Here is a 16,965-nt window from a genome sequence, read left to right as displayed (position 1 = left end):
CTGCTCTTAGTACGTACACAACCGTTGCGTAAGAAAATAGGTATGTATAGATCCCTGTTTCTGCCAGCACACTATACCTCTTACAGTGGCCGCGATACCTATTGCCGTTAGCCGGCTCACTAGTGGTCGACGAATCTCACGAGTGCGTACGGTAGGAATCTTTAAGGAGACCGCGTTTTGGTACCAACTCCCAGTTCGCGTAGTGTACCTGTACATACCATAGGCAGCTACCTAATTCTGGCTACGTACAAATACAGGGGGTAAGGGGGAGACAGACAGACAGACAGACAGGCGCTACGTCCCTCCGACCATTGCTGCTGGGTCTTGCCAGCTCCTGTGTGTCGGGATATGACGTCGGAGGGCCGGCTGCCACTGGCTTGCTAGTTATCTATTTTGTTGGAACGGGTCCCCTTCAAACAATGATTGTTTGTGGTCCTCCGAACCGAGGCATTTACTAGATGCTAGAGAGGAAACTTGAAAAGAAACTAGGTCTATGCGTGTGCGTGCTGTCACTATCCCTCTCCCGCTCTCCCCTCTATGGCCCAGCAGGGTTATCCCCCAGTGGGGGATTACTCTCACATTTGAACTCCATGGTCATCAACAGTTCACCAACGTGCTGGGATGGGCGTGCCACCTCAGTAAGGAGGGGTCATGTACCTCTTCGTTAGTAAGCTTGTTGCACCAGCTTCCATGCACTTAAGCCAATATTCCAGCGTGAGGCATTTGCCATATTCCCTCGGAACGTGGAATGGGCCCTGCCTTCCTCATGTCCAGTGTTATGGTCTTTCCCTTTCTCCCCTGCCTCCCCATGCCCCATAGAAGGAAGAAGGAAGGACGAGAACCGGAGCCTGTGGTGGGGTACGGATATCCCGTACCTGCTTCGCCTGTCTTTTCCACCTGCACGGTGCACCTGCATCTCGCCCTGCCATGCACGTACCATGTACACAGATACATTAGTATCGCGCGACTGCGAATACATACTACGTAGCAGTTGCCTTCTTCGACGGGGAAGGGTGGGAAGGGGAGTCTCTGGCACGCGATGAAGAACGACAGCCAGAACTTCTTCGATTGCAATGCACACCGGTTATCCGCATAGGACATACGCCTTCTGAGGTCGATTTATTATTCCTGTTTGTTTTTGTTTTTTTCCCCCTCCTATCTCGTACTCCTCCTATTGCATTGCATCATCCACCCACCTATCTACAACCCAGGTAGTCAACGCCTCGTGCTGTCTTGTCCTATCCTGTCTCGTCTCGTCTTGTCTCGCGGCCTGTCACTTCTCCCTCTTATTTTATTTCTACGGATGTTCTATTTCCTATCGCCCTTCCCCTGCCCCCTGCCAGCACCATCTAATTGCACCACCGTAAGATTATCAGGGTCCCGATACTATGGCTACCTGAATGTCCTTCCAGAGACCCAGCTGGCAGTGGAGAACGGCCATGAACATCCCGGTCAGCCAGAAAGGACACACGATAATGCCTACCGAGACTGCGTACGGATATCACAAGGGCCCTGTCCGACAAGGCACTTCGACAACCCCCCCGACGACAACGTCCCAAACCTGTTCCAAGCCGGGCCAACAATGGACGAGGATCCAACCCGCTGCCCCCTGAAGTCCCCAAAGTAAGCCCGGTCGTGTTCGCACATTGCCTCTCTCCGCAGTCACCCCGATTTTCTCGACCGCCTTCTCGTAGTGTTACCTTTCGGGGGGCATGGGCGTTCACCATCCCCGGTCACCCCTTCTCCGTGCGTCTTGCCCATGGCCTGCCATCGCTATTATGAGCCAAAGGTTCAATAGGAGTACTTCGTAGAGGCATACCCTTTCCGATACCCGTGTCGATCCGGTCGTACACCGATGCCCTCGAAGGACTACGCCGCCATAAGCCCAGTGGCCCACATCAGCTTCTTCAGCGTTCCTCCCTCTCATGTACGCTTGTGGGTCGGTCAGCCCAAGCCCGTCCTGCTATGCCGAAGACGCCGCCACAGCACCGTTCACACACCAGTAACAACCACAAACGTCGCAGCGGCAAAGCATCGCCAATTGTAAGCACGCTCAATAGCTGACAGCCCAAGATGCCCCATTGAGGAGCAATCGCCCCCTTCTTACGCATCATCCAGTGGCCAGGATTCGGAGCTACAGTCATTCTTATTTCCCCATTTGGCCGGCATGATAACCACCTATTCGCTCGTTTACTTCCCCCTCTCCAGGGATCGGGCACAGTTGCCTAAGCGCCTCGGGAGGATCGTCATATTGCTCAGTCGCGGCGGCTGACAAAACTACCTACCTTTCCCTTAGTATAGATTTACCAATCTACGAGCTATGGGTAAGAACTGCGAGATGTGCCACATTGCATGTGTCCAGCTACTCAGATAGTTCAACAACATTGCCCCTTTGGTACTGGGCTGTCAATGCTAGACATTCCCCTCAGCTGGGAAGTGGTAAGTCAAGTATCCGCACTTTCGCCATTTACTGCGATTGCCAAGCAAGGGGGGGGAACATCTACAGATGATCACCGGAGGTATGTATATCACGATGCATGCCTATGAAGCCGACCTGTTGTCAACCCTGACTCTGCCCAGAGCAACATATCGATGACAGCCCCTGGACTCTGTTCGGGACGAACCTTCAACGTTGCGGTGACTGGCCGGCAGCATCCTCTGTGCACGTATAATAGTAATCGTGGGTTCTTGTGCTGAGTAGGACGGACGAGGTGCGATCCTCCGCGACCAGCCAAGCAGGAATGGCGAAACGTCCAGAAAAGCAATCGAGAAGCTACTAAGCCTTGGCAGCTGAGCTGCTAATCCTCATTTCGTCTCCCAACTCAGACATTCCTCCTTTCATCGTACAACAGAGACTTTCGACCGATCTTTCGTTGGGACCTGAAGTCACACTTCTTACGTACACGAGAGCACAGCATGTGGTAGCTTATTTTAGCCAACACATAACATCGCCAACCGCCAAGGCAACCATCTGGGTTCGCATACCACCCATACTGCTGACTTGATCAAGGAGGGGTTAAATCGCATCCAAATGAACAGGACTTTTTGATCGAAGTTAACAGGCCGATGGGATTATCGTCAGCAAGTCACACGTTTCCATTCATAGACTCAACGGTATTTTCAAGTGTACCGGTAAAAGCCCGCTCTAAGCGGCGATGAGTGTTGGAATGCTGCTCTAGCTCGATTTCATACAGTGCCACCTGTTCGGAGCTAGAGTTCATCCTCCATCTGACGATCTCTCTACGAATTAGCGTACAAACACTATAGAGCCGAGCTGCTTCCTGTGAAATGGTTGTTGCATAGCCCGCAAGGGTACCTGATGAGATGTCATCATCGACGTCATAGCTTCACGTCGAATGGCCTCCAACGCACGCATTGATATTGCTTCTCGAACGCTTCCTTCCGGTCACCAACGGAGCCCGGGCAGGCTACATCTGCGCTTGCCACTGGCTGTGGGTTTGCGAGAGATGCACTTCGATACAACCCAGTATGACGGCCATGTCATCCGACCCAAGTTATGCGTTTTGTATCCTATTAGGCTATTCTTAAGTCCGAAAGGGACGGGCCAGTTGCGCTCAGAGTATCCGTAAATCGCCCAGGAAAAGAAGAAGAAGAAAAAGAAAAGAAAAAAGGGATGCAACCCTCAATAAGATGCCTCCCAGTATGCAGCGTGGAAGGCGTACGACCTCTGGAGCGAGTCATTTTGCGAAGCTGGTCTGATACATTAGCCGCCTCCCTCAATCTTGCACGGCCCAATTGACAAGTTAGTCCTGTATTCCCCCTTCCAGTGTAGCAGCAGGGACGGCCACGTTTTTGCAGAGGCATCTGACATGTGGTGATGGGCGAAAAGTGCTGCATCTGGACTCGGCCAAAGACCAACACCACTCAGAAGACACGCTCTGCAATCCACAGACCTCAGTCGCCCTTACCACGATGCCGTTCATCATTGGAGTTGTCGGCTGAGACCCCGTTCTCTTCAACTGAACGATGTACCTCCGCAATCACACGTACGGCGGAAGATGATCCGTGAACGCTTCCCGTTCTCCACATTCTCGCCTTCAGTCTCCCTTAATTCTAGGGTAGGGTGCCCGAATCAACGTCAGTTCCGCCAATCTGCTGATGGGACGGACCCAAGCACCACATTCGGTTGGTGCTAGTTCTGAAAGCTCTGATGTCTCCCAGACAAATCAGCTTTCAGAACTTGGTATATTGTCCCTGACATCAGCCCTCCAGTGGCCCGCCACCATTTACTCGAAATGAAGTGACCACCAGCATAGCAGAACGGAGCTCAAGAGCGCATGCTACTTTAGCCGGTCCGATCAGGCAAAGGCAGAGAAGTATGGTAAGATCCCTGGTCCATGCATGGGGCATACTTGTGGTACAAGTGGACCGTTACGACTGGACATTTCCATGTTTCAATCAGCGGGTTTTTGTGTCTCTGGGTTAAACACACCCACACTCCCTCGACTCGACCAAGGGCAACATCGACGATCCAGTGGTTGTTCATGACATCTTCGATGACGCGGGTATTGACGGCACTCTGTGCACAAGCATCTGCCCGCATTCCGCCCTGATCACCAGCGCACAGTCTGAGTACTCGCGACGCCCGTAATCCGAGCGACGGCCAAGCGCAGTAGGGATTGCGGACGACGCCTTCATCTTTTTAAAGTTAAGTGGCTCATCCCGGGAGTCCAGGTGCTCAAGTGAGTCGTGCCTGTAGGTATAAACATTCAGGTGTTTCGGCGGAGACCGCCCGTCCGAAGGATGTTAGAGTGCGTTCCACAACGCGCGCGCAAGCATGCTCCGAATCCCATAATCGAATCTTCGAATCGAGCACGCTTCCAGGACACCCATTGTCCTCGTCTTCCTTCCTATCTTTGTCTACTGACATTTGACTCAAGTTCCGATTTAATTACGGGCCATTGCCCTGGCTTCTGGGTATGCGCATATGACGACCAAGGGGAGCGGTGTCCCTTATTGTATTCCCCTCAACATTGCCAGATGTTTGAGGCCGTTAGATCTGCTTTCTTCATCCTGTTTAAGGCAAGCTTCCGCATTACTGATTGTAAGCGAGACAGTTGGCCGTTCCTTTTCTCCCCCCCCCCCCCCCCCCTTTTTTTTTTTTTCTTTGCCCATTTTCGTTATTCAAGCCTCTTCGCATGTCAGGAGGCTCTGGGCACCGTACCGGCACCCTGGAATTAGGAACTGGCGTCGGCATCACACCCACCCGGCTGACATCCGCGCCGGTCCAACCTCCGCATATGTCATCTTGTCGGGGGAGATGAATCTAGAGTTCAGGGGCGAAGCATCGAGGCAGGAGATTTGACTACATCGGCCAGTGAGCTCCAAGTCTTGCGCGGCATGACTCTCCTGGCGTCTGGCCAGGAGTTCAGGGTCTCCGCTAACAAAACATGCGACGTCCCCTGTATCGAAAGTTTCAGGAGCTCGCCGGAGCTTCTCGCCGGCCCCTTTCCCCTTCACGGTTCATCACCTCAAGAGTTCGCAGGATGCCGCCGCCGCCGCCATAAGCATGTTGGGCCACATTTCACTTTCTTTTGTTACTGTTCCTCCTCATCCTCGCGCTGCCACCTGCTGAATTCACCGTGGTAATCTTGCGTTTGCATTACATCTGAACACCGCCTAAGCCCACTTGATCCTTGCCCGCCCATTGCTTCGCCTATCGCGCTGCTCGTTCCTACGAATTATTCTGCTCTGCTTTTGAGACGCCTCTGGTCTTGGGGGCTGTATACAGACGACCTTGACGCATTGTCGTTACCCACACAGATCTGCTTCTTTCTCGACGGGATCACCATCATGCTGTCGAGCCTGACGACCAAGATCGCCCTCAAGAAGGTCGGGCTGAACAGTAAGAGCTTCGACTTCAGCGGGGGCTCTTCAGACACCAAGGGCAAGAGCGGCCCGGGCAATGACGACACCGTGGACGACCGCCAGGGTAGCTGGCCGGCGTGGATGTCGATGAAATCTCTCCCCATCACCGTGGCGCCGTGGTTCACCCCGCCGCCGCCGCCGGTGCCCGTCGCCGAGGTCCCGAAGATCGGCGACCTGGCCCCCTTGGACCGCGACAGGAAACTCGAGTTCGGACGGGGCCGGCCCGTTCTCGTCGTCTTCCTCCGCTGCGTCGGCTGTGCCTGTACGTTCTTGCCATCATTCTTTGTCACCCCATCCCGACCTGTCGTCGTGTCACACCTGCCGAAGACGCATGACTAACATTTCTTCTCACCAACAGTCGCCCAAAAGACCTTTCTTGCACTGCGGGCGCTGGCGAACAAGCACGCCAACAAGCTCACATGCATCGCCGTATCGCACTCGTCGTCCGCCGCCACGCAGAAGTGGATCGACATGTTGGGCGGCGCGTGGAACGTCCAGATCGTCATCGACGAGGACCGCGCCATCTACGCCGCCTGGGGCCTAGGGCTGGGGTCCGTATGGTACGTATTCAACCCGACGAGCCAGGTGCAGGGGTGGAAGGAGAAGGGATGGCTTGGAGAGAAGGTCGCGGGCGCGATCCAACGGACCGGGACGGGGGCCGCGTCGCCGAGTCCTGCACCTGTCCAGAGACGGGGGACAGGGAGCACCAACCAGAAGGGCAGCATCACACCGGCGGGCGGCGCAGCGGCAGGGGAAGAGATCGAGGGACCTAGCACGGTCTTGGGAAACAAGTGGCAGACGGCGGGCGCATTCGCCGTCGATGGGAGGGGGACGGTCGTTTGGGGCGGCAAGGCGTTACGGGCTGACGATCCGATGGACTTGGAGACCGGGGCCCAGATCCTGGGCTTGTAGATGCCGGCTGCCATGTGATGGAAAATTGTCACACTTGATCATCTACGGGAACTGGGTTGGACAGAGTGGCGTTGGCGAAGCCTGGATTCGGGATCGGCACCTTAGGTTGGAAGAGGGGCCTCGATGAATATCATATTTCAAAATGTGACCGGCATGCTGGCCTTCCGAGTTTCTGAGTCTCGTGCGTGGTTCTCTGTTGGATATGTTCTTGCGAGGCAGGCGATGTTGCGTAGTCACAGCGAGGTCACATCCGATGGCGCGAGCTCGGCGAATTGCTGGCATCCATGGAGGGTTCATGGGTCGACGTTCCATGGGCGAATGTGCATACCGGGGCTCGGCTCCTTACTTTTTCTCTTTTTTTTCTTCTTCTTCCTGTACCCCAGCGGAGACGTCACAAAGCTGCAGGTGGAATAAGGAAGCGGGACGCTGCCGGCCCTTCCGCGTGGGCAGCGCCCAACGCGGAGAAGTTCTAACGTCGTCACAAAGTGAAGTTGGCTTTGCTGTGATTGACTAGCCCCTTACCCCCACCAATCCCCATTGTTCACACCGACATCAACAAAGAGAGGGGAGGGGCAAGTGACGGAGGTCCTGTTGGATGCCCGTCGACACCATCCGGTAGGTCCAGTCCGAGAGAGGGAGGGTCGCTAACCTGTAACGTGTCTTGGTCCGCTTGAGCGGCAGACCGGCGGGCCTGATCCAAGGCTGACTTCCCGGGGGCCCCTCCTCCCTCCACTCTCGAGATCTGGATATATGCTATACAATCTAGGCTGTTGGTCTTAAAAGCCTGAGAGGCGACGCGAGACGCCTGGCGCAGGCAATATTGAAGCGGGTATCTTGGCCCCAGCAGGAGTCGGTTGGCCGTTGGCCGTCTCGTTGGTCGTTGGACCGGCCTGCATCTCAAGGCCCTCCCTCCCTCTCTCCTTCCCGGGGCGGCCCGGTCCCACTTACCCGGTTACTACGCCATCTTGCCTCTGCATGCATGTAAGGCGGACGAGAGGTTCATGCAGCCAGGAGGCGGAGGGGCCGGGTCAGCGCTGGGCCGTCCCAACGAAGTGTCCTTTGCCGTGCTCTCGCCCACAGTTGGCTCGTGGCCTCGTGCTTAGTTTGGGGAGTGTTGGGGACTTCCTCTAGGAGCATGACGCATGATACCCCTCCGCAAGACGAACGTTGTTCACGATGGAGAAAAAGACTGGCAAAGAGGAGAGGGTCCTCCGACGGGGGGGTTGGCTGGCGTTTTCCCACCCTGGTCAAATGCCGACGAACGATGTTGGTCGGCTGAGACGAACGCTGCGATCCAACGAGGTGGAGCGCTTCTTGCATCATACCAACAAGCTAGGCCCTACGGGACGGTGACGAGTAGACGGGGCAACAAGAAAAAGGGAAAAAGGGTGAGGGAGGCACAGAGGAGAACACCAAGCCCCAAGGAAGTGTTGCCAAAAATGAACCAAGCTCCGTCACGCCCAGGACGTTAGACGAGTCTTCTTTAGTTTGGCATATCGACCACACATGTACAATAAAATCTATTCCCAAACCGAACCCCCCTCTCCCACTTCCCCAGAATAGCGTGAACCGTGTAGACGGACGGAGGGCTGCCAAAACGGAAAAAACGGTGGGGGGTGTGAGGTGGACTTTTTTTTTGCCGCCGGTTCAGGGGTTGGGCGGGCCCCCCACGGAACCTCCCGCGGTAAGCCACACCACTACACCCGTTTCCGCCGCCGCGCCGCCCGGGATCGCCGTGCCCGGATCGCATCCAGGCCAGTGTGTCTATGGCGTGCCTCGTTCCACGGTCCGTGTGCCACCGTCAGATGGCTGTCCGAGCGGTTGAGCCACAGGGAAGAGAGGGGAAAAACCTGGTTGATGATGACTTTATACTTTCCACTCTATGTTTATTTTTACAGTGTAGATTCTGATTTCTTAAAACCCTGCACCCGCGCTAAAGGCTGTTTCTATCTTGGTGGCTTTGTCCATTGACAATTATCGGTTCGAAATCTAAATGTAGGTCCTACGGAACCCTCTCCCCCTCCCTCTTTCTTGCCTGGCGATCCACACGAGGAGTCATTGCACACCCATCGGATTGTCTCTCCGTCAAGGTATGCAACGAAATGCCGTAAGTTCAGGACAGACTCAAGGTTCGGACCTCCTCAGACACGGAACATTTGGCCAGTTGGAATGGTAGTCCAATCAATTACGTGTTCGTGTCCATCCGTTATCGGCATCGGAACACATGCGATAATTACGCGATGGGCACGCGATGGGCAAGGAAACCAGACGAACTTGGGGGGACCAAAAAGCATGTGTTTTTTTCATTAAGGTGCTGCTCCATCCCGAGCAGAGCGTGCCAAAGACAAGAAAGCATCCCGTCCGTTCCATCTCCTACGCAGTTTCATGTAATGATCTATTCCGCATCTTCCCATCAAACCCCTTTCTCGATGTAGCCAAGCTCCCTTCCATTCCCGGGTCAAAAAACAAAAAAGGCAAGAGAACCCATTAAAGCTTAATGCGTTCCTACCCCCCAAAACCATCGAGAGCTGGGGAGAGAAAACGATAAAACTCCTTCGACGCAACCTCCCCTAAAGCAACCAAGGAAAAGCGCCCCCCCCCACCCCCCCCCTCTCAAAGACCAGAAACACCCCGTAGCCCAAACCCCTGTTTTTGTGATTTTGTCGCCATGTAAAGAAGAGTCATGCGTGTGCTTGTGTCAACTCCCCGGATGTGCGTTGCCCAGTCCCAATCCATTCGAGAGTCAAACCAGATTGTCGGAAGCCACGCCCACGCCGATTGTATGCTCGCAATTCGAATCATAGGTTTCCCTCCGACGCTTTTGGCACCCGAAACATTCCATGTCCAGCCCCGAAGAGACAACTGACCCCAAACAACCAAAGAAAATAAAAAACTAGAAAAGAAATGTCGCCCTGCTCTGTGTTCACCCTCGCCGCGATATAAAGGGTTACGAAGCAAAACCCAGGCCTCTGATGTCCCATCGCAGCTTGCGACCAAGCCCTCAAAGCAACTGTTTACCCTTCCACGCCCTTTTTTGCCATGCTGCTCTTTCGCCTCCCATAGCGATACTGTTCGACTCCAAGGCTGCAGAATGCGGTCCCTGCTGATGGGGGAAAGGAAAACTCCTCAGAGATGCCGAAAGACACCCTTCACTCCGAATACCATGTGTTGAGCCCGAGGTATATATCAAATTTTCCGTGACCGAGGAAAAATCAATCGAGACGGAAATCAAACTGAGAAACCACCCACGCAAACCGCCTGTTCATCAAACCCCTTGTTCATTCCGTAGTTGCGCCGCGTTACAAATTCGAAAGGGATCATATCGGGTCAGGCATCATATCATGAACGTCTAGCCCCAGACGCTAGCAGGGGGCTGGCTCAGGTTCGAAGACTGAGGACCCCAAACACCGTTTCCGCGACCCCAACCGCCGGGAGAGGCCAGCGGGGTAGTAGATCTCTTTGAGGACGAAGTCGAAGCTCCGCTCGGAGTTCCCGTAGGTCGCGTGCCGATGGGAGCAACCGCCTGCGCCGGCTTGGACCCGGCCGGAAGCTCCTGGCGTGGCGGAGAGCCGCCGGGCGACGAGTTGTTGGTGCGGGCCGCAGCCTGGCTCACGGCAGACTCGAATGCGCTCTTGTTGCTGTTGGTCGTATTGGGCTGAGGGCTGGCGGTGCTGCCGCCGCGAGAGCCCTGGTCACCCGGGGGCCCGGCGATGGGACCGGGGCCGACATCAGTAGCGGAGACGGGCGTGTGAGCGTCACCTTGAGGGGGCGGACCGCGAGTGGCGTCGTAGGTCAAGGGGGACTGTCCACGCAGGCTGGATGGGCCACTATGGGTGGGGACGCCGGTGCGCACGACTCCGTTCTCATCGACGTAGCCTCCCTTCTCGGCAAACTGGCCCTCGCCGTACAAGGCGCTGCGCTGACGAGCGATCAGCTCACGTGTCTCCTCCTCGGACATGGCCTTGGCGCCGTAGGGGATGTCAGAAACAAGAGCTGCGCGCACAGTTGATTAGCATGACTTCCTCCGCAACCTCGAGATACTACGGGGAAAGGGGATGGACGGTGATCTGTTCAGGAAAACATCTTTCGACAGTAACATGACGGGGCAGCAGGATGTGCATGACGGTGAAACCCCTCGGCCTGAATTATCTATTTTTCTGCATTGCTGGTTTTCCCCCCTGGCATATGGAGTTTGTGTGTGCTATACAGAAGAGGGCGGCCTACTTCGTTGGTATTGCTGCTCAGTGTGCAGGTTTCGCAGCTCCCGCTCCCGTTGGGCGGCCATCCTTCTCTTGGCCTGCATCATCTGTTCCGCATCGTTGGAGCCACGGGAGGGCTGGTGGCGCTGGGAGGCGTAAAAGCTCTGGAGGTTCGAGTTGGGGTGGCCTCGGGCATCATCGAACTGGTTGACCGAGTGCGGTCGGGGGCCGGGACCGGCTCCGGCTCCCATGCGTCCGGCTGCACAAAGCGGGTTAGCGACGGGATGGCTGCGGTGATGCCCGCCAAATGCGAGCAGACTTACTGAAGTCGAGGGATTTTCTGGCGGGGCCATGGCCGGCGGGACCCATCTTGGGACCACCGGGGGTTGGGTACTCACGTCGACCGCCCATTCCGTACGACTTCCCGCCCTTGGCGAGATTATCGTATGCACGATCAACCTCTGTAGGCCTAGCAGTCAGTGTCCGTACCACATCTAGATCATCACATTGTCAGCCGGGTCTTCCTGCGCGCGACGCACGCCGAACGCGGATCCTCGAGCGAGAGGCCGGCGCCGGTTTTCTGTCTGCCACGCGCTGAAGATTCGAGATGGCCTACCTTCGAACTGGTAGAAGAATGCGAAGTCGTCCTGAGGCGTGGGACCGCTGGCACCTGTTGGCGAGAACCTCGAGTCAATTCCGGTGTCTGGCTTTGCGATTTGGTGCTGTTGCGACAACTGGGCCGACTCACCAGCACGGGCAGGAGGCGCTTGGTGTTCCCAGTTGTTCTGGCCGGGATTGGACCACTGCGGGTTGTTCTCGTAGTAGGACATGATGATGAGTCGATGTTTTGACAGTGTCGAAAATCGTGAGGGTCACGGGTGTTGTCCGAGAGGCGACTTCGGGAAGGCCGCGAATAGATCGGAGAAGGCGTCGTCGTTTGGCTTTACAACGCGAGTCGAGTAATTAGTTGACGTTTACTTGTCAAGGCGACAGACTCGGGACCAAAGGCGCGGTTGAGTAGCCTTCGGGGGGGGGAGGGAGACAGTGTCGCAAAGGAATGGGTTGAGAGCAGGCGCCGTGGTGTCAGGGGAGAGAGAGGCCAACGGGAGAGACAGGGAAAATAAAAATTTGGGTAATGGGCGGCGGCGCGGTTAAATGTCTCGCGGCTTTTTTTGCGCAGGGGTTGCAGCGGGCTGGACAGGGAAACCACTCACCAAAGGGGAAAAGAAGAACGGGGGTGATTCTTTTTCTCCAAACCGTTACGCAGGCTCAAGTCAACGGCCAACGGTAGTAATCTTTTATTTTTATTTTTATTTATTTTTTGGGTTTTATTTTTTTCGTCGCGGGCGGGAAAGACAAGAAAGGGCTTCGGAGCTGAAAGCGCGAAGAAAGGGCTATTTGCAGTCGTCGAAAGGGTAACGTTGATGGGAAGTGGCGGGTGCCGACGTGTGCGTTTTGAATGGTGGAAACGAAGCCGGGTTGGCTCGAGAGAGTATGCGGAAAACGAGACGACGGGGGAACTGGCGGGTCGAATCGGATGGATGTATATGCAGATCGGCTAGGTCTTACGACGTTGGAGCCAGGTGGGCTGAGTGATGTTGGCTGGAGTCTGCGAAGCTTCGCGAGAGGGAGGCCGTAACTCAATCAAGGAGTCGACTTCAGACCGTGGCAAGAGAAGCAGCGATCAGGGCAGGGCAGGGAAGAAGCCACAAAGAGAGTGATGATGATGACTTGTCTTGGGCGTGTTTGCTACGTAGCAGTGCAACCAACCGGCCACGGTACGGCAGGAGCACAAAAAATAAAAAATAAAAAGAGGCGGAGATAGGAACCGCCCGAAAAAAAGAGTGGGCGAACACGGACGTGAGAGGGAAGACCGTGCCAGCGGCAGCCAGCCAAATTCGACAAGGCCAATCAGTCGAGTGGGAAAGGCAATGTACATACAGTTACGACGTGGGGGACAACCACTGTAGATGGAGACTACCTAGGTACCTAGGTAGCTTAGAGCTGGGTGCCTACAGGTACACTACAAATACACTGTACACCTACTGGGACTGAACTAATTGGGGGAGTTTGGTAGCAAAGTGTCCAGCCAAGGAAAAGAAGTGGAGTGGAGGGGGGAGGAAAATGCCAATGTGAGGTAAAGGTATCCGTACCCAAGGCAAGGTGCCCTCAGGTACCTCAGGTACCTCAGTAGGGGGCAGCAGGAGAAGGGGAAGGTAGGGAGGGTGAGGGGAAGGGGGCAAGAGAGAGAGAGAGGTAAGGAAGGTGCCGACCGGGAAGGTCGAGTGAAGGTGAAGAGCGAGCAACTACCTAGCACCGTGGGAAGGAAAGAACGCTGGGGCAGATATGCAATGCCCCCGTGGACCCAGGCTCAAGCCCATGCCCGTCCGCATCCACGTCCACCCACGCCCACGCCCACGTCGGCGTGCACGCATATCTGTGTCCCAGCTTGCCCATCCGCCTACGTATAGTACATACGCCGTAGTTCACATTGTTTAATATGAACGTGTACATCTAGATACCTTAATTCAGCATGACACCATCCCCTTTAACGTGTGCCAAACAGGTAGGTAGGTAGGTAGGTAGGTAGGTAGGTACCTTACACTCTTAGATAACTTGCGAAGTGTACTAATTACCTAGGTAGGTGCACAAGCAAGACATACCTGGCAACAATACCGGAAGGGAATGAACTTGTCAGTTACGTTCAAGGCTGTCACGTGTGAGAAAAGAGAGACCTGGGCTTGGGAGAGGGCTCACTCGAACTTGAATTGGAAACTGCAGCTGCAACTCATACGACTACCACTGGGACATCAACTGGGAATCCGGGACGAAGCGGGGGCAGGGACGACACTCGACGCCCGACATTGCACATTGATGGGGGTGGCCGAAGTCGAGGAAGGTGCAGTGCAGTCAGTCATGGTAGGCAAGGTATCCATCCATTCGTACGGGCTAAGTATCCGTACGGAAACGGACGGTTCCTTCAGGACTACAGTCGCATCTGCTTAGGCTTCCTATCGTCCGTCGCTTTGTTTCCCTTTCCTTCCGTGTCCTGAAGCCCCCGCAAGTGCTTGGTGATTACTCGCCGACGCCCAATACCGTGTGAGGGAGGCTGCCGTAACACGGGCAAGGCGAGACGGCATGAGACGAGACACTGCACTGCAAAGGCACGTACCGGAGCTGGACGCCGCCACGCCCGCGAATCCCAGTCGCAGCTCGCTGGTCTCTGCCATCTTGGTCGAGTGCTATCCCAGCCAGGTAGCACCAATGTCTACCATCTCGCCCGTGTAAGCATTTGGCCCTGCTTACCCAACCATACAATGTCGACGCCCATGACACCACGGCTGTTGACCCGCCGTATCTTGCAACAAGGACGCGACTGCGTGGAAGCTCCATGCAACCAAGGTAATTACGTGCGGTATGGCACGGATACATTACACCTCAGAATATGTACCTCGGTGGAGTGAAAGGAAACAGTCGAGACGCGGGGATGTGTCGCTAAGGGGGAAAGCCGAGGGAGCTTGTGGACGGCCACTCGTGAATGGTGCCCGTTGTCGACTGTCGCACGCCGTCTTGGTGATTCAGAATTCGATATCGCGCGTGGACAGAGACGCAGTCAGTCCAACATAATCTCAGATGGCTCCACGATCCTTGAGCAAACTTCTTGCGAGTGGACACATGTACTTTTTTTTTGTTTTTGAACCGGGGTCGAGTTCAATATCGACGAGCGACCCACCCTACGTCGGAGAAGCTCGAGAATGAGATTAGCAATTGGAGATGAACAGAGAGGAACATGTACCGGTATCAACCTAGGTAGGCGTTGCCTCGCCGCAGCAGCTGCCCCAGCCCTATCTCCATTGTTGTGTACCTACCTACCGACCGACCTACCTACTCAGGTATTCGTACACGGATTATGTATACAATACCTGTACGGATACCCCGGTGCCGATTGCCGTCGTCGGTTAATCCTCATGTCGCCAAGCCAAGCTTCAAGGCGCCCTACGGATAGACGTGGAGGATAATGTCATGACAGAGACAGACGCGCTCCAGAATGAGAAATCCCAACCTCTGCCCGATGAAAAGAATTGGCCAGTAGTGTACGTACCCCCAAGACAAACCCCCCCCCCATCGAAATCTCCATCTCTGCACTAGCGCTGTTTCGACTTCACTGTGTCGGTACCTCTGCGTGTCTTGGGTTGCCGCCTGCGCTGTTCTTCTTCCCGGGCATTTCCATCTGCAACTTTCATTCCCCGTCGTCCCTTTCCTCCTCCTCCTTGGCTCGTCTCAGACTTTTCTCCCCTTCTTATTTATCTTTTATTTATTTATTTCACTTCCCCGTGGGAGACCATCCGATAGATGCACTGTATCTGATCAAGACCTATTGTGACATCATCCCCTTTGCGCTCTATCGTGCGCCTTCGATAATACAGTACCCTCTTTAGCTTATAGCACTCGTCACTGAATTCGCAAGTCAAACAAAAGGAGGAAGGAAGAATATTGGCAACCCGAAATAACGACCGGGCCGTTCGTTCGTGGACCAGTACGTGGAGAGCATCCCTGTCAACCACTTAAACCTCCTGTAATCCACCCACGCTAATGCCTAAGAGCTAAGAGGAGACATCCATGTACCTTGCCCTTTCCACGGTTCCTATTACCATTACAGATACCTATCAGGAGGCCGGAGACAAGATACGTACCCAACCCTCCTCGTCCCTTCCACTTTCCGACAACTTGCTTGCCCTCCCAGCAGCACTGTGAACTTGGCACACGAGGTATCACAAAGCGAGGCCCAGCGCCATCCAGTGAACCAAGCCTGCATCTCACAAAGTCAGCTAGGCTGGCGGTGGATAGGTGGCCCAGTCTTTTTTTTGGTTCAATTTTCAAACCAATCCATATATATTTCTGGCGAAATACAACACCTCTAGTTCCCCGTCTATCAGTGACACACCATGTGATGAGACAACAAGGTAGGCACTCGCAGGTCGGGGTGCTGGGCAATACGTCGTCGATACTCTCAAAGACAAGGTATAGAATACAATCTCTCTCTCTCTGTTATTGACACATACTCATCGGCCACACCATCAGACCCCTCTAATCGCCGGTTGCTTCTCTCCACGACGGGTTGCAAAAGGTTAAGCTTACTTTGATCAGTCACGCCCAAGCCCTCGGCCGAATCATTGCTTCCTATACAGAGCACTCCGAATTTATCTTTCTTCTTTAGACTACGGAATTCCATGTATCTCGTCTTAGTCTATATATTGTTCTACCTTGATAGATGTCGCACACTCCCAACCATCGAGCCGCTGACCGTCTTTACCAACTCCACATTTATACCCCTACACTCCTATCTCCATCTCAAAGAGCAAACCCGAATCTCAAGGGCAGGGCCACGGCCCTTCTCCTACACTGGATTGTACCTGGGTGTACGAAGTGGGCCACGGATCTGCTCTTTGCACATCCCACTACGGATGGCAATCTTGCACCGCTAACTCCTTCGAGCTTCCAGACAAACCCCCTTTTCCCGACTATCGCAGATCACAACGACACTCGTGTCCGAGGCGGCCAAGTACGTACGTACGTACCACGGCTGCGAAGCCCCAGAGAGGAAGAAGCATCGTGTCGGTAGCTGGACCCCGTGTCGCTTTCTCCTTGGACGCATCTAGCCCCAGCGGCTACACACAGCTTCTGGGCCAGTAGTTACGTCAGCTAAGGTAGCGACCCGCTTCTGTTGATGCGATTTGGTCGGTTAACGTCTCGGATGGCCGCCCTTCATCTTCTTAACGTGGTTGATTTTTTTCTGTCACTAGGGGCCGCCCGCCTTAGTCCGACTTGCCCTACACGCTCACCAGGTACCGAGTTTCCGGCTTCACCATCGAGTCTCCAAGTCTCATAATTAACAACCAACTACCTACCTACCAGCCGAAGCTGGTTGGCAGGGATGCTTTGCTTTTGGCAACCTTTTCGGCAG

At 54.8% G+C, this 16,965-nt stretch overlaps 2 protein-coding genes across 2 annotated transcripts; one reads left to right on the top strand and one right to left on the bottom strand.

Moving 5' to 3' along the window:
• The first annotated feature begins 5,508 nt into the window (after positions 1-5,508).
• LY79DRAFT_195550 (uncharacterized protein) lies at positions 5,509-6,902 on the top strand. Its single transcript, XM_060551416.1, has 2 exons — positions 5,509-6,151; positions 6,248-6,902. Exons 1-2 carry the CDS (start codon positions 5,815-5,817, stop codon positions 6,799-6,801), a joined length of 891 nt encoding a protein of 296 aa, XP_060414371.1. The 5' UTR covers positions 5,509-5,814; the 3' UTR covers positions 6,802-6,902.
• Positions 6,903-10,150: 3,248 nt separating this feature from the next.
• On the bottom strand, positions 10,151-11,830 carry LY79DRAFT_515154 (uncharacterized protein; the record flags this gene model as incomplete). The annotated part of the gene is made up of 4 exons (XM_060554687.1): positions 10,151-10,794; positions 11,026-11,259; positions 11,324-11,494; positions 11,617-11,830. 4 exons carry the CDS (start codon positions 11,828-11,830, stop codon positions 10,151-10,153), a joined length of 1,263 nt encoding a protein of 420 aa, XP_060414370.1.
• Between the last annotated feature and the right edge of the window lie 5,135 nt (positions 11,831-16,965).

This window comes from Colletotrichum navitas (genome assembly GCF_030913465.1).
Source record: "Colletotrichum navitas strain CBS 125086 chromosome Unknown LY79scaffold_28, whole genome shotgun sequence".
Taxonomy (NCBI): domain Eukaryota; kingdom Fungi; phylum Ascomycota; class Sordariomycetes; order Glomerellales; family Glomerellaceae; genus Colletotrichum; species Colletotrichum navitas.
Note: the sequence above shows the minus strand (reverse complement) of the source record. Positions and strands in the feature narration are given on the sequence as shown.

Coding starts and splice junctions, on each gene's coding strand:
- LY79DRAFT_195550 (XM_060551416.1), top strand. CDS start 5,815: ATGCTGTCGAGCCTGACGACCAAGATCGCCCTCAAGAAGGTCGGGCTG. Junction 6,152..6,247: donor CCGCTGCGTCGGCTGTGCCT/GTACGTTCTTGC, acceptor TCTCACCAACAG/TCGCCCAAAAGACCTTTCTT.